At 39.4% G+C, this 18112-nt stretch overlaps 2 protein-coding genes across 10 annotated transcripts in view; one reads left to right on the top strand and one right to left on the bottom strand.

Moving 5' to 3' along the window:
- LOC135163403 (potassium voltage-gated channel protein Shaker) overlaps positions 1–18112 on the bottom strand; it is a 157753-nt gene that overhangs the window by 18488 nt on the left and 121153 nt on the right. For all 7 annotated transcript variants that reach the window (XM_064122803.1, XM_064122808.1, XM_064122802.1 and 4 more), the window contains one exon: positions 1321–1444. In XM_064122803.1, coding sequence (XP_063978873.1) covers positions 1321–1444 — 124 coding nt within the window. The remainder of the gene's footprint in view (positions 1–1320; positions 1445–18112) is intronic.
- Positions 1–18112, top strand: part of LOC135163413 (uncharacterized) — a 139237-nt gene that overhangs the window by 83762 nt on the left and 37363 nt on the right. The window contains exon 3 of one of the 3 annotated variants that reach the window (XM_064122833.1): positions 16781–16849. The exons of the other annotated variants lie outside the window; for them this stretch is intronic. The gene's annotated coding sequence lies outside the window, so the exon portion shown is untranslated. The remainder of the gene's footprint in view (positions 1–16780; positions 16850–18112) is intronic. 3 annotated transcript variants of the gene reach the window in all.

Here is an 18112-nt window from a genome sequence, read left to right as displayed (position 1 = left end):
TCCCCCTTTGCACACAATATACGACCTTGATACTATATTCCTCCAGATATTCCAAGATGAACTTGGGCAAATGCCAAATTATGTGGCTAGGTCACTTCACTTCTTTCTGACATTTTCACAGAATCTTATTTCAATTCTAAAGCCACAATTCGCTTTATTATGAGAATGTCTGTGTAACGAAGAGAGACAGAAAAATGATTTCCGTTATCAATATTCCATTCGGAAGCAAAAAAAATTATTTTTTTTTTTCTTAATGAAGAGTAAATCGAAATATATTTAATTTTGGACTGACGATTGTGATCAATAAACGATCCCCATCATTAAAATTAATTCGTCTATTGACATTAATTCTCCGCTGAGTCTAACAATCGTAATATTTAGGTCGATCTCTGCCCCGTGAATTTATGGAGCGCAATTTTTTTGTGAGCTCAAGTTTGAGAAGTGATGCCTTAAGGCAATAGAATCCCGAAAACTTACGATTATTCTGTCATTTTCAGTGAACAATATTGTCTCACATCCGCAAAATGATGTCATTCAGAGAGACGGAAGATTGTTGTCGTGAAATTAGGCTCACAAATCGTGAATACACCGAGTTGAGATATATCTCGAGGACAATTAGGGACAATTTTGTACACACAACTCTTGGTGGCAAAGGCTGAATAGATTTTGCGTGAGCTTTCACGATTAGCTTTACAATGGGAGCATGGAAATCACGACCCAGATTGAGAAGGGAGACGATCCCACTGGTTTCTCTTATTTATGCATGAATTCTGGAACCGGTAGTTGTTTCGGAGCCACTGAATCTCGTTCCTTTTTTCCCGGATTATCACCATTTTTGACGGGTTTTACGGTTTTCCGTTCTGCAGTATTTTGAATTCCGTTTTTTTTGCTTTCCTTTTTTTTTATCCGGTAATACTTTTGGACTCTCGCGGGAGGGTGGGCGTATTGCTGAAGTTTCTTTCCACCCGCAAAATCCGTCACGCGATGCCCAATTGGCGACTGTGCCAAAATGCATCAGCCTCGGAAGTTAACCAGTGGGAATAAGAGAAAAAAAATATAGTTTTGGAAGGACAAGTGGATAGATTGTTCCCAGAATTTATCGGTGGATCGAGCTGAAGGGATGTGAGTATTTATCCTCAGTTTCCGGGTGGAAGAAATACTCGAATGGGGATATATACTGCAGCGCCAAATATGTATGAGGTGTTCCATGCCAAATGATGAATGGCGAAGTCTCACTTCAACCAAAAAAACGATTCATCATTCACCTGGAGCCGGTTTTGGTGGATCTTTTGCTCGTTTGGAAGTGACTGGAATACTTACGTTGATGACGACCCTTTCACAGAAGTCATGATCGTGTGGTATTGGCTCGAACTGTGAGACGCCTGTGTATTGGGTGTGAGGGTTTGGCCCTTCCTCGTCTGGGCCAGTGAGTTTCGGCAGCGATCTGTAATAAAATACGAGATTAATGAAAACCTCCCCAATGAGAGACCTAGAAATTTAAATGCGATAAAGTTGCTGGGATCTACCATGAAAAATTGAAACGAAAATTTCGAAAAATGTGTCTCATTAATAAGAATATCTGCAATAACTTAAGAAATAATTCTGTATAAGAGACAAATGACTTTATATATGAAATTATTAATTGATAGTTCCTCACAAATTCGTTGCCCGATGAAAAAGCTATTCTCGAAATATTCTGATGGAATTTCTCCGCATATTTTTCACAGCCGTCCAGTGAATGGAATTCGACCAAAAATGAGGTATTTTTATTCCATCCCTGTGGCATCATTACAGAGAATTTTTTGGTGAATATTTGTGCCCGGTAACCGTAAAAGATAGCATGACATGCTGCTGTAGCTCATTGAATGGATGACGTTCAACTACGACATTCGGCCCCCAGACGCGTTAAACTTTTACACGATGCAGTCACGGTGACCCACTTCCGGTAAAGGGCCTCGTGGTAACAGCTTTTGAAATGCACCGTACCAAGCCTAATGGATGACTAGTGCACGGTGTTTTCAGTACTTTATGATGAACTTATCGTATTTCCCATCAGCATTGTCAATTCATCGGGTGAATTTAGACGAGGGGATGGGAGAGATGAGTCATCTTCATAAAAGGAGAATGACAATCTGTAATTGGTTTGTATGGAAGGGGAGACACTCCCCTATGAGAGTTCAAGTTGAATTGAACATTTAACTCAACTTGAATCAAACATAAACGTGATTTAAATCAAGTCCTAGAATCAGCATTGTCAATTCATCTGGTGAATTTTGATGATAAAATGGGGGAGATGAATCATTTTCACAAAAGTTAGAGGATAATCTGTTATTGGGTATATGGAGGGACAGATACTTCCCCATCAGAGTCAAGTATTATCCCAATATGTAAATATCCAATTCAACTTGGATCAAGCAGTAATTTTTATCAAGTCATGGAATCAGATAATTGAGTCACAGAATCTGTTCAAAATTAAGTCATTGGCTTGAACACCTCCTGCTGTGATTTAATTCAAGTAATTGAGTGCATCTTGACATTAGTCGACAGTTATAAATCTTTTAAATTCTCGTATTAATTTATCTCTTCGAGAAGAGGGAGAAGAGGGAATTGAACCAGGCACTCAATTCTTTCTATTTTTCCAACGCACCTGACATGCGGGGTATTGCCATTTGGTTGTATCTAAAAATATTCCCGATGAAACGCAAAAATAACATCAACTCGTGGTCTAATGGGAAACCTGTATCACTACGTGACTCAAAGTGCGTCAATGCCTCGGCCATCAAAACTTTTCTCCTGCAAGGTCGTTATTTTTTTCCTAGATTAATTTATGAATTGCTTCCCTGTGCACTCGACGAAAAAAGAAACGCATGAAAAACTGTTTTTCCTCTTCATGCGAAACATTGTGAGAACATGAAACTGGTAAATTGAATTCAGTAAAAATAGGGTTGAGAGGGTTTTTCTCAGGTTTTTTTTTCAATATTTTCGAAGTCAACTCAGTGCGTCTGCACCGTGTTTCCATCAAGTTGGGTTGAGAAGACTGGGGGGAAAAAAAAATCTGAGAGGAAATTGAAGCTGTCGTGTCGCTGTCGATACGTCGAGTTGACGATACCCAACCGCAGATATTCGTTGAAAAATCGGAGGATCCTCGAGTGATGTCACAGAAATTCCAGTACGCTGGATGATATGAATGAGAAAACCTTTTGATGCATTCTCACTATCGTGAATTCTTTGTCACTAAATTCGTCACAATTGTCAAGTTCTTAGATGTCGCAGTACCATTGTTATAGGATGAATAAGGTCATTGATTTTAAAAATCTTGATTGAGGGAGGACTTGCAGCGAATGAATGTTGTTCATTTCTAAGTTTTCTTATTTTTAATTGAAAAAAATCTGGGAAAAAAATGTTGATAACAGACGAATTGGGAATCATTTGCCATTCATTTGATCCCCAATAGTTGTATTAGGTTGTAAATTTTAATGAACTTTAACTTCAGATAAATTCTCTGATTTTACTGAGTTCCCGGTGGAACCAGAAATTTCAAAACTTTTCAACCCTTCAATCACATTCAACCCCGCTATTCTAAAAATTAATAGTCAACTGTCCATAAGTTTTATTCTTTTTCTAACACTGCGGTCTGTAAAATTTGGGTCATCTGGCCTCATTCTGTTAAGGGTTGCGAGAGAGAGTGACTGTTTGACGAAACCAACAAGGCGATGTGGCTCTAACGATCGATAAGCCAGTAACTACGGATGGTGGTTAGAATTGTGAACTGGAACTAGTGCAAATATACCTTGGAATTCTCCTCCCCCCTTCTCTGTTTCATCTGGAGAACAGGACTTATCCATTTTATTTTTATATAGTCGAATGCAATCCAGATGAGCTTACCACGTAAAAAAATTATTATCTGTCAAAAATCGTTCAGAATGCTTCATTAGAGCCGTTGACGGATCCTCTATAGATTTTCCTGGCATCCCAAAAAGATTCGTTGTAAGATTTTTGACAGAGAATATTTTTTTCTGAAGATTTTCTGATCTGGACTTTGCTGGATATTTCTAAAAAGCTCTCATCTGAAAATATCTCCAAACAAATGTTTTTTTTCGAAGATCTTCCAGAGAATCTTTTGGGTTCACCAGGGAGGTCTGCCAAAGATCCTTCGATGATTCTTCTCAAAATTTCTGGAAGACCTTTGACCGATAGCAATTTTACCGCGTGAGTTGCACATTAACTGCAATCGCACTGCTCAGTGGCTTCGTTCTAATGTAATTGCCAGGGGATCCAATAATTGATGGAGATGAATGTCCTATTTAAAGAAGTCATTCCTACCGAATCTGCGAATCGATCGCTTCCTTACAAATGTCAGACGCCTTCTTAGAAGTTTTTAAAGTTCACGTGATCGCGTTCAAGACGACCGAAATAGTCAAATGAGTCATGAATTATGATTGTTCAACCTGGATAACTTATTTCTTAGGTTAATCGAGCTGGAGCCAATCATAACAGTCTAGCAGAATCACTGGCGCGAATTGAAATCTGTCATTCTCCATCATCCAGATGTAGATGTGGAGACAAAAATATTTTAATTTTTCCATTAATTCCCATCTTAAAAATATAAAAATAATGACTGAAAAAAAACGCAGAAGAATTTTTTCCCGGTGAATTTCCATCTTGACGCACTCGATTCGGCCCCAATTTGCCCTTGATTTCATTAACAAAATTTAATTAATTTCTGAAAAAATTGGAAAATACTCAGGTGGGAATCCGGAGCTCATTATCGTCAACCGAATTTTCCTATCAATGTAATCGTACATCGAAAGTTTTCTTTTGTATTTCTAAGAGCTTTTGGATGATTGCATCGTATCATCGAGTCAAAAGTCTCAGAAAAAAAAGCTCGTAATTGTGAAGAAACCCAGGCGAGTGGGTACAGGCGCACCCTCTCCTACACAACAACGGGCGACGAATGGAAATTTTCCTCGATTTCCGGTTCGTCAATTGCCAATGGCTGTTCCCCCTTCCCCCTCCCACTTTTTACCTAGAACTTTTTTTATTTTCCGTGAACGTGACGTGCGCGAATAGCCCAGTGAAATCAATTGGCCTTTGGTTCTATACATCATCAGCGTTTTAAAAAACGTTGAATTATAGAGAGAACAATTTTTCTCCAATTGAGAGCATTGTTTATGGTGTGCGAATGGGGTTGTCGATTTGCGGGATTTTTTCTTCTTATTTGACACTCAAAAAAGTCAGTTTTCAAATTCCATCTTCACAATAAATAATCATTCATGTCTTCTTCGATAATCGGGTTTTTGTGTGAGTGTAAACAATGTTTTTCTTATTTTTAAAGTATTTAGTGAATACAAAAAAATTGAATGACACGCAAAATAGCTTGGTTTGAGAATTTTTGGCAGAACCCCTCTGTATGCACTACCCGTTGGATATTAAGAGGTAATAACCCTGGTGGGGGTGGGAGTGGGGTGCATAATACTTCTAAAAATACGAGAGTGATAAATTCAAGTGCATCCACGTACGTGTAAGTACAACTGTACCCGATGTACTATTTAAATAAACTATCAGCTGGTTGTAAAATAGTGTCTCACAATTTTCGTACGTGACTGAGAAGTTGTGGCCATTCATCAGGCCAATAAAATTCTCTGTTTCCCATGAGTACTGCCAAAATTTCAATGACTTAAGCGACTAGAAGAACATTAAATCATTACAACAATATAATAACTAACTCTGAATGTTCTAATTTCATAATAAACCAAGTTACATTCGTTTTTAGTCATCACGAACGAGAATTGAAACAAAAAATTTCTGAAGACGTTGGAATTTAATTTAAATTCTCGTTTTACGAAACCAAATTGGCGTTCTATACGCCAACGTAAATAATCCCTCCAATGTTGGTCCAATGTCGGTTCAATGTTTATCCAATAAATCATTAAGTTGTGTTCATCAGAGCAATCAAACTCGATGAGGGGCCATAATTGTGCAACACGCCTTAAAAATATTACGTTTGAGCCCCACAATTCACCCCCAGAAACTCCCACCGGTCGTCCCCTCAGCCTATTCTTCTCCCTTTCCTCTTCCCCACCCTAACAGATCCCAAGACAATAATCCCCCTCCTCCCATCCTACCCCATAACCCAGTTATCGTCTGAACGGCCCCAGTCCTCCACTTCTCATCCCCCTATCCTGATTTCGTAAAATCAAATTTCAGACAGGAGTAATCATCCCCAGACCAAGCAATATCCTGCCAACGACGTCTGTTTCCCAGTGTCTCACCCAAGTACCACTGCCACTCCTCCCCCAGTCATCCCCACGCCCCGAACAAAGGAAGGAAATTACTTTGAGCAAAAAAAAAAAAACAACCCCCAAGTGTTACGAGCCAGAATATATTTCGACGGGCTGAATGATCCCTTTCAAGATGTCGCCCACAGTCCTCTCCATGTCATCACTAATTCACTCTCTCATCATGTAGTTCATGTAGCTTCTGCGGCCCTCAGTGAGCTTCCGACCGCCCACAAAAACCGTAAAGAATTATACCTATACCACCACCCCCACCCCTGCGCACCCCCTCACCCCTATTCGCCCCTATTTCAAGAGGATATATGACATTTCCCAAAGGCGTTGGTGAGAACCTATTGAGCCCTTTACCATCTTTTTTTTTCATCCGACAAAGGGGTGAAGGATGGAAAGGGATTCATCCCCCAATTCTCCTTGAGGTATGATGAGAACGGGTAGTGGCACTGCGAAGGGATGAGGGGGATGAAGTGGGAGGTGGACGGGGGGGGGGGGAGACTTGAACGAGGGCGTTTAATGCGAGTGCCTCTCACATCGACGTATCGAGTGGTGAGGCAGTTCATTAGCATTCCCTCCCCCATCCCCTTCCGCTCCTTCCTCACTCTTAATGTGTACAGGGTATGTTGGGAGGCTGGAGGCTTGAACTAGGGGGGATAGGGTGAGGGAACGAGGGGAGAGATTGGAGACTTGGGCTTCGATTTAATGGCCGCCCAGAGTGTTTCCTCTTGAGAACCTAGCCTCATCTTAACAAACCGGAAGACGCTCCGTCTGGGAACATCTGTGTGAAATATTTGGGGGAAGGGGTGAGGAAGGGGGAGTGATTTATTTTGGGGTGGGGAATATTTTCTGGGGGGTACAGAGGGCGATAGTTGGTACTGAGGTTTTTTGGGGGTATTTTGACCAGGTTTTTTCAACTGAAAAGGAAAATCGATAGTATTTTTGTTTTGAAAATATTCATCTGAGATCAACAATATTTTGTTGCGAGCAGACATAAATAATGAAATTTGTTAGTTGAGTGAAAATTTGATTTCAATTGTTTTTCATTGATTTCAGGGAAAGACATTAATAGTTTACAAATGGTTTTTTTATTAACTGGAAATCATATCTTTATGTGGAATGTTATTTTTTTTAGAGTTTATTACCTTCCTAAAGCTATAACACATAAATGGCATTAAATAAATATTTATTTCGGGGGGAAAGGGGATGATTTATTTTGGGTTGGGGCAGATTGTTCGGGGCTTTAGAGGGTGATAGCAGGCAATGACCTCATTAAGATATGGAATCATCAGGGGGTTTTTGTGAGTTATTTTTCGTAGTTTTTAAATATTGAGAGGAAAAATTATGTTTTGAATAAAAAATATTGTTGATAGGAGAAACTTTTGTACTTAGAATGAATAAACAATTTATCTGAATTATTAAACACTTATTAATGGTAAAAAACATTAATGAGCACTAGGCATTGACGATGTCAAAATTGTAATTTATAAATCTTTTAAATATTAAATAAGTCCAGTTGTCTTTTCCACTTTCGAGACTTAATGATCATCATCCCCCACCCCTACTTAGTATTATTTACATGAACTTGTTTATTAGATTTAAACAAATAATTATGCAGGTTGTACGATTGATGGGAAAATATTTAATTATAACGTGAATTGATCGTCCTTCCAAAATTTCAGTACGATATTTCACGAAATGGGGGAATACTGGACAGGTAATGATGACGTTATTGACGTGTGGCAGTCAATTTATTACATGTTGCGAAGGGGCGGGGAGGCGATAGTACGTGTCAGTGGGTTTTTGGTGGCTGTCATGACGTTGATATTTTCAGTCTGATGATGATAATTAGAGTCATAGGGATTTGAATGACACATCACGGACGATTATTCTGATACATACGGTTTAGGGTGGATTCGTCTGATGACAGTTGGGACTATTCTACTGCGGCATTCGGGCTGACAGTCTTTGATTTTTTCGGAAATCGAAATGATTTTAGAGAGAGTGATGTTTGGGGATTTAAGTATTGGAATATCATAGCAAAATTGTAAAATGTTTTGCATTAATTTTATTGATTCAATATTCGATAAAAAATTATAATTTATCAGACAAGAAAAAATTTATAATACCAATTGTATTAGTATCGATTGTTTACTTCAGTCTAAACTCCTTCCATCACTGATTTGTCACGCTAAATTATTCAAAAAATGCGTTTGTTATAAAATTCTCCCATTTTCCTTCCAACAAGTTAATTTAGAAATTTCATATCTGAAAATATACATAGGAAAATGCCGTACAACAGTGTATTTTCCCACCCCCATGGATATTTTTCATTCCGGGTGGGTGGTCTTGGTGGGCAAGTGACATGTGTTAGTCCTCGTGTATCGATTTTCGTATGCGTTGGTTCGCATGTTGAAATATCAATATGTTTAACATGAGTTGATGCATCACGGAGTTGAGGATGACCATCGTGTCCTTGTATTAGAGTGAACACGGTGTATCTCATGCAGACGTGGTTGTGCCGTATGTTGACTCCGTGTACATACCATAATGACAGTAATTGAGATATTGGTTAAATAATAGTCGTCATTAAGGCTATTGGGATTAAGCGAATTTTTGGGTAATTGGAGTATTCAAGGGATGAATAGCCGGTATTCCCGAGCCCCAAAATCAGTCGTTGTTAGAATCTACCAAATTATTTTGATACTGGAAGCTATAGTGAGTGAAACAATGTCTCAATTAGAACTATTTATTCAAAAAACACTAAACAAATTTAATAAATCGAAAGCAACTATTCTTCCGCAGAATTCCAATCGACGTTCATTATTATATAAGAGGAGACACCATAAATTTTGAATTATAGAAGTCGGGGAAATTTCCAGTAGATCGTAAAAAAATCGGGAACGACCTTAATTTTATTTGACGATGTACAGCTCGGATAGATAACTATTTGAAGTTCTAAAAAAATTGGCAATAATTAATTTAAAGCCTCAACTGTCTCCAAAAAATCCAGTAATCAATTTAAAGAGCCCCTGAAACATCCAATTGGGTAAGAGTAAAAAACTGATGAAAAAATGAGGGCAATGGGAAACTGGGGAAATGGGTATACAGCGCAAGTTTTCTATTTCTCATCGAACTGATCATATAGGGTACCCACTGGAGACCGAAAAGCCCCCTCGAGAGTATCTCAAACGTGAGAAGTGGGTAAGATGGCAGCCAATCAAAATTTCTACCCAACTACTAATCGAGCGAAAAACTTTATCCTCAGAATCCTTGACTCGAGTAAAAAAAAATGCAGGTCATCCTGGCATTCTTGGCAGCGAAAAAATCTATTCCTGGGGATTAAATTGGGGGAGAAAAAACATACGCGTGCACTTGGATTCTCCGCTCAATGTTATTGAGTTACCATACGATGAAATACCGACAGGATAATAATAAAAAATGGGTGAGGGGGAGGAGAAAAGGAAACAGTAGTTGGATGTGTCTGGGAACTGCGGCACTACTACGGCATTGGCTGGATGCCATGGATGCCCACCACAGGCATCAATGCCCTACTGCCCTTCTCCGCAATCCTCTGCACCGCACACATGCCCCTAGGACAAGGGCCTCTGGCCTACTGCCTGTTATTTCCCTTTTACATTTATCCTAAATCCAGTAATCGTTCATTCCAGTCATTTCTTCTGAATTTTTTATGACGTCGTAAAGTCCACTGCAGTTTCTGATCAGTTAAGCCCAGGGGAGGGAGGGAAATTCGGATAACAAAGGCCCATTAAAGCCGATTGAAACGTCTTTCAACTTGAATTGGGGATTTTGATGGATAATTGTCAATAAATTTGTTTGAGTTGAACACTCAAAGGTTAACTAATGTCACAGGTTTGAAGAAATCAATTGTGAGGGGATTTCTGATCTACTTTTTATACAAATTGAATAACAAAATTTTCAATGTTATTCGGCCTGAAATGTCGAATTAACGGATTGATTAATTAAATTGGAGGAGAAGACTATTTTAAATCGATACGCTACACGTTGAAATTTCAAATTTTCGAAATCTGAATACATTTTCGGTAAAAAATTTTTCAAATACGAGACGTGAGGAACTAATTCGTTTATGGCATAAAATCCTTCTCCTTCGTCATTCCCACAATCTCCTTGATGCACCGTCAATTGGCAACATTCCTAAAAATATTTTCAAACCGCCGGGAAGCACTCGTCGGGGATATTTTCATCGACAGATTCTAGCGTGGGCGAAAAAAAAAAATATGAGAGAGCAAAAAACGACTGAAAATGGGTGAAATCATGGAGCACCTCACTCGATTCTCGCAGAACGCTTTCGTTCTCTAAAGTAGCTCTCGCCTTCTGCTGGGCTACGGCACTTCTGGATATTCCAGTTGAAGTGCACGAGAAAAATTTAAAACACATTAAGTTTATTCAATGATACATCAATTAAATGTTCTAAAATGTTGATATCCTTTCAAATATTTCTTTCCCACAGGGATCAGTATTTTAAGAAAAGGAAAATATTATACGGATCATATGATATATTTGACTCCATGTAAATACGATTTGTCTAGTAGTTTCAAAGGGCCGGGAATAATGCTATTTAACTAGTAATTCCCGTAATTAGTTCGTGAGATTGAAGTATTTTTCACTTATTATCTGCATTGCGTTGGGCCTGGAACGGCTGCATGCAACGGGTTAACAATAATTGAGCCATTAATCGATTTTTCAATTCATATTTTTCCTCTTTACATTCTACCACGTGTTGGTTTTCTCAAGGTATGTTTAAATACGCGGTTGAATGGAATGAATTATTTCACATGCAATGCAGTTGCTTATATGAAACAGGATTTTTCAGAAACAATTTCTTCTCTCAATTCAAGAATTAAAAATCTATTGTTTATTGGTCGTACCAACTCATTGGACGATTTGCACATATTCAAGTATTTTTACAACTAATCCCTCGAGTCAATTTATTATTTTATGCAGTTGGTTTCGTGCTGAGCGATTTTTGCTGAACGTTTTCTGGTAATAATTGAATAATTGATCGAGCAAGTAAAATCGAGTAAAATCAAATTATTTCAAGGCCATTAAAAGCTTGAAATTGGGCCGTCAGAATGAAAAAAAAATCGTGCATTTTCACTCTAGGGATTTCAAGTTATTAAGCACTGAAGACATCCCCTATTGCCCAATCCCCTAAATATAAATTTCTCAGTTCTTAGTAAATTTCTTAGTCATGAAATCCGGAAATTATAACATATTTCATTTTCAATGTTTTATCGTCAAAGAAAGCGTAACGGGTTTGAAGTTAAGGATCAACTGATAAACGGTGCATAGCAAGAGGCCATCAGGACTCTCTCATCGTTGACTGTAAATATTGATTCGCTTGCGATTAGATACAGTGGGTTAATTTTCCTTGGTGCTTTTCATCATAAACACAAATCATAACTTCGTGATCAGTAATAATAATCAGTCTTAATATATCATTAATGATTCCGGGAGGTTTATTATATCAGACGTGTGATTAATGGGAGTGATTACTCAGTAGTTATTTTTTTTTTCATGAGGGGGTGGCCTGAGGGAATACCAGAGTTGGGGTGATTTATTTTTGATAAAAATAGAAAATAGTTTTTGTTCCATGGTCAGTGAATATCAGGGCGGTGGATGTGATATTTGAAATTGGAAGTATTACGTGAACGTCACGCAACTGAAATGAGAGTCGAATGCGTAATTTGGAGGGATTCATGTAATTGGAATGTTCGTCAAAGGTCGAAATCATTGGGGTTGTTTAGGGTGGACTGTTGAATAAATGTTAATTGCATTCTGAATTAATTGACTGGTTGAGGTGGGTTACAGGAGGAATTGGGAATTCATTTTGTTTATGTTCAGTTGTAACGGAGATTTTCTCGTTTTATATTTTATTTTATTTTGATATAAATCAATTTTTATAAAATATACGTATTTACATTATCTCTCACTACTTCCCCTCAAGTGATTTACCACCACAACCCCAATTGCCGTCATATCTAAATGGCACGTTAAATCATATCCTAAAGCCCTTAAACATCCAATCGCAATAAAAGCAAATGCGGGTCCAAAAATTCAATACATCTCCATCATTCAATTGCGATAAATACTCAGAATTATTTTGGATGAATTCAACATCGAAAAATGCCTCTCAAATGACGTCATGCATGATGTTTTTTATTAACAAACGAAAATTTTTAATTAAATTTACTTTAAACTTGAAAACAGCAGAAAATTCCTTCGAATTTCCGATAATTTTCTTTTTTATCTTGAGTTATCATTGGGATGCCCTTAAAAATACTCAGGGACATCTCACAACAATTACTTGTTACAAAATATTCAAACAAATCCACTTGAAATTGTTGTTGAAATTTACACCAGAACATACCACGAATTTATCCCCCAGCAAATCCCAATTGCCATTACAGCAGCATCGACCATCAAATTACATCCTGACGCCCTCGAATATCCAATTGCAGGTGAAAAAAATGCCACCCCACCGATCGAACACACCCCCAGTTTTCCGACGCAACAATTTATTCCCTCACAATGACATACATCCAGTCAGTGGGAAGTAATTTAGCCAAATTTGACACATGCAAGTGCGATCGATCCTGCGATATGAATTATAGACGACACGTGACCCGATATATGAAAAGGGTATCTCTAAACTCTGTGACCGATTGGAATACTCAATGCTAACAAATGATAAATAAGAAAATAACTCAATTAAACTATTCTTAATTAATCCATTCTCCCTTTCCCCTCGTACCTGACAGGCAAAATCGAAACTTCAACTTCATGTGCTTGAGATATGATCAATGGAGCGGTGTATTCACGGGGTGTGTCACGAGATGTGTCTGGAGGGATAATTTTCCCTATTACGGAGATCATTGCCCTGAATTTAAATTTATTCCTTTACCACTGAACTCAGAGATAATTCAGCTGATCTACCACTTCACTACTGACATAATAACCCCTGAATTATCATAAACTGGAACAATTCTTGTAGTCAATTCCATCAATTTTCATCAAAATCGAAACGTCAGTGTATTCCAAATAATTTTAACTCTCCATAAACAATCCTCGACGACCTTCCTTGTACTCCAATAAAACGAAGAAATCCTATACTCTCGATATTACTATTTTCCCACCCCAACAAACAAAAATTGACCAAAGCCCTTCCCCAAATTTAATCATCATAAAAAAAATTCCCACGTGTCATCCGCAAAATTAAATAAATTGGGCCTAATTGGCTGACCAACGAGTCTAATAATCCTCAAAAACCCGGAATTCCCACGTCACCTAAAAATTCAAGGTCACCCGCTGCTGCCATTCGAATAATCCGCAGACGCCTGAATGTATCTAGGTCACTATCATATAAAAAAAAAATATCAAATAATTCATTACCTCCCGTCGCCTTCGTCCGCACCATGCCGGTGGGGGCATGGGTCCTGCCTCGGTCTGAGGACAGGGGTCAGCCCCCATTTCTCGATGAACTCGATGCGGGAAATCTTGGCGTTTCGCGGCGGTTACGAGAGGGGGCGACTCCCCCTCCCGAGCCCCATGCCCCCGTGCGCCGCACCCCCGCAACCAACTGCAATCGGCTGACCGCCCTTGCCCCACCGACACCCGCACCGCCACCAGGAACCCACAGCCACCAAAATGGCTGCTTCTTCCAGGGGTCCTACTAATTCCAAATATCCCACCGTCAAATTTACCACTTTTTATTACAATAAACACATCCACAATTGACAATTCTCTCCATAATAATCTTACTTCTCAAATTTAGTTTAATCTCATGATAAATTCATGATTCAATATCACCCATCGGCATTCCTCGATCCTTCCTGCACGACACCATCACCACTTGTCATCAGTATTATTCACTAAATTCACTTATCCCCCCTCCCCCCTATCGCCAACTACAACACAACAATTTGAAAAAAAATTTAAGGGTTAAAAAACGCACACGAAAACACGATGAACGACTGTGGCGACAACGAGAAACGAGAATACAAACTACCACCAGAGGCGCCCAATGACAATGATTCTTCTCGTTGTCGTCCAACCCGTTTGAGATAGGGGGGGGGGGGTATAGAGGGGGTAGGGAATAGGGGTATGAGTGAGAGAGAAATTTTTGAGACCCCCCAACGACTTCACCTTGCCTTTCTACCACTCCACACCGGATTATGGATCGACGAGGCTTTTTCGGGGGGGCGGTGGGAGGGTGAAACGGAAGGGGGAGGGGGGTGGTTGCAGAGGAGATAGGACCGAGAGTGAGAGAGAAACAGAGTAGGAAGGAATGAAGAAGGAATGGTACGACGTCGAGCGGCGATATATTAAACTACCCCAAAACGGGCCACTTTCACCGGATACCTCAGCACTACCACTACCAGCCTCAAAAATCCTCCCTCCCCCCCCCCCTGGATCTGTAATCCACGGGTGCGCCTTGAAACCCCCTTGCAGACAATCGCGATAACGTCCCCTCTCCCTGAAAATTCTCTTTAAAAAAACTACCCCCGGAATTTTTTGAAATCCCGCGTATCAAAGGCAACGAAAAAAAAAATAACAACAACAAAACTAGTGTCACTGTGTCACGCCACGAGTCGTGACGACGACTCCCAACGTCCCTCTAGGTGTATCCATCTCACCCCTGAAACACCGTACGCCCTCTTCACCCTCTCTGTATCTTGCGCACTGTCCTTCACTTATCGTTGAAAATTTCGATAATTTCGATGAAAATCACATCACTGATGTTACAATTCCAATGAGATAATGTCTGTAAAAAATTTCTGTCACCTCATGACGCACCCCACCATCCCTAACCCCCGTTACCACCGAGTATCACCGTCAATGATGTATTATTCACCCTCAAAAGTGACTGAACCGAGTGATAGAATTTTAATAATGTAAAAATACACGATTGTCGCACCGTAACAGCAGCCACTGCAACATTCGTATGCGTCTTATCATCAATCACTGATACTTATTAATCACTAATTATTAGTAACAGTCTGACACATTTGGTCATCACTTCATCAACTTCATGAAATCACGAGTTATTGATTTGCTTGCACATTGATGGTAGAATTTTTTAAATTTAAACTTCCGATTATTTTATCACGAGTGAGACGCAAACGAATGCCGATACACAACGGAACGAAATTTAGTGTATGTTCCAAAAGCTTTGGATGGAGCTTTGGAAGGCCGCGGTGCGGTACAAGTGCGCTGGCAGCCTGCGTGCCTGCCAGCCTGCCTTGCCTGTCAGCCTGAGCTGCGCGCAATCCACTCAACGAATAGTCCGCCCTCCTCCTGCCCCTCAAACACCCCACCATCACTACCACCACCTGCCTCTATCATCCTCATGGCTCCCTCTTCCGTCTCTTCATCGTCTCACCGAACGACGCTCGCATCCACTCGTGTTGTACTCCCATTTTCCATCTCTGTTGCACGCCCGTGGGCTTCTCTTTTCAATGGCTCTCACCACTACAGACACACCTGGGTGATTTCTACGTTGAGGTCCTAACCTCTTCAAGCCATTTTTACACGTCTCAAAAGTCTTACGTGACCTCTCGGCCATTTTCCAGCATTTCGAGCATTTTTTAGGGGATTTTTGATTTTTCCAGACGGTGGGAGACATCATAGGAATTCACGGAAAATTTATGGGATAATATCAGTGGTTGTGGGGTGGACTCTAGGGGATTTTATTGCAGAGATCTGTTGTGACGACATTTTGGAGGGTTTTATATCTACGGGGGTTCAGTGAGGTCCGGCATTGGGGGTTAACAGATCGTTGGTGATGAGTTAATTCAAAGTTTTTTGGGAGAGTTGTTAATTGTAGTCCAACGTTTTTCACTGTTTTAAAGCGAAAATTAATAAATCGATTGTGGAAACGATATCTGCGGCTGAGTTCCCATGAGAAAAAAAAGTTTTGGGTGAAATATAGAGCAGGAACGAGGGGAGAATTCTGGAGTGAAGGGGTAAACCGAGAGGAAGTAACTTTTTTTTATTTAAAGGTTCGAAAATGTATTTTTGGGTTGTGAAGCGTGAAGTTAGGGGACAAAATACTCAAATAAAACTCAAATAATATTCAAATAAAATAGAAATGTGTATATTCTTTCTATTTCGAATTTTTATGTGAGTTTTTAATGTGCACTCATGCAGAAGATATCTCTTTCTCTGACGGCATATGCACAACAACTGACTAAATCTAAAGAGAGTTTTCACACTCTGGACCCCGCGAACAATAGGCCCTTTATTTCTGTTTCTCTTCCTTTCTATTCTATCGGTTTGTCCCTTATTCCATGCTCTGTAAACACTTTTCCTTAAGTTTAGACACTTTTCAGAGAGCACAAAATTTATTCCGCGTATTGAGGGACATTTTTACCATAAAATTCATGAAATGTGTAAAAACCCCTTGTTCAGCGTGTCAAAAATAAATAATAATTGATATTTCACTTCTGCAGGTGGATAGAACTGGATTTTGCTTTTCCCCTCGAGAATTTCAACCGTGAGATGAGCGATAAGGGGAAAAGGTATGTCATCGTCAGACCCCATGGCGATTACCTAAAAAACGAATTAAGCGAAATGATCTGCTTCAGGGGAGATGCAAAAAGATTATTTAGAAGCTATTTTCAGAAAAGGGGTATTGAACGCCATTAATTTTTGAATATAGTCGAAATTTCCATTGAACATGAATAATAATTACAAAAATTAAAAACTAAGGTTTACAATTGAAAAAATTACTCGTTCCTTTCATTTTCTTTTAATTTTGCAATTAAGAAAAGGACTCACTGGGTTATTAATTGGATGAGTTCAACTTGGGAGACTTGAATCATCGTGTCAGTGATAAAGGAAAAGGGCAAGTGATCGTCAGACCCGCGCGAGTCCATTGGAAAAGAATTTTGAATTGAGAAAAACGTGGAAAAATAAAAAAAAATTATTTTCTTGGACAGTGTGACATTGAATAGGATAGAAATTTCAATTTCAAAATCTACGAAACCCGTCAATATAATTTATCAAATATAACCAAAACCAATAATAATCGAAACCTCAATTCTCCCCTTGAATCGACACAAATTTCTATCCCTCAAAAAAATTTCAATCGTCCCAATCCGATAAAGGGAAATTTCCATCCTCTCAAACGATTTCAATAGTCACACGAACGATAAGGGAAAAAGGTAAGTAATCGTCAGACCCCCTCGATTACGTAAGAACCGAATTATGCAGAAGTATGTGCCTCGGGCAGATGCAAAAAGAGGAAAAGACGTTGGATATGGGACGACAGAAGCTCCGCCATTCAAGTGGTTGAGACCAGAGGAAAAATCACAAAATGTGGAGGGGGTAAATCTTAATAGGCACTCATCTTTTTGAAGTGTAACGCGCCGAAGCGCACAAGGGTGGAGTCGTTTCGCGTCATTCGACGAGAAAAACGTGACGATCGCTCTCAGAATTCATGTGTATGTGTGTGTGTGGCGTTTGAAAAATGAGGGGTTGAGGAGAGCGAATGAGGGGGGGAGGGGTTGTAGCCGGAAGAGAAACAGGGTGTGAAAGCACAAAGAGGTGCACACACAGGTAGAGACGACGACGCTGGTCATGCGGCGGATCGATGCTGATTTTTGTTTTTTTTTTCGTGTAATAATGATTTTCCCGCCATTACTGTTGACACGGGGTTACGCTAATTAATTCTGGAGAGAGGGTAGTCAGCCAATTAGGATCCGGAGAATGAATGAAAACTAATTCCAAGGTGAGGAGAAGACGGAGAGGAATAAATGAAATGCAGCAATTTTTTTTTTTCG

Source organism: Diachasmimorpha longicaudata, chromosome 6 (assembly GCF_034640455.1).
Source record: "Diachasmimorpha longicaudata isolate KC_UGA_2023 chromosome 6, iyDiaLong2, whole genome shotgun sequence".
NCBI lineage: Eukaryota > Metazoa > Arthropoda > Insecta > Hymenoptera > Braconidae > Diachasmimorpha > Diachasmimorpha longicaudata.
Note: the sequence above shows the minus strand (reverse complement) of the source record. Positions and strands in the feature narration are given on the sequence as shown.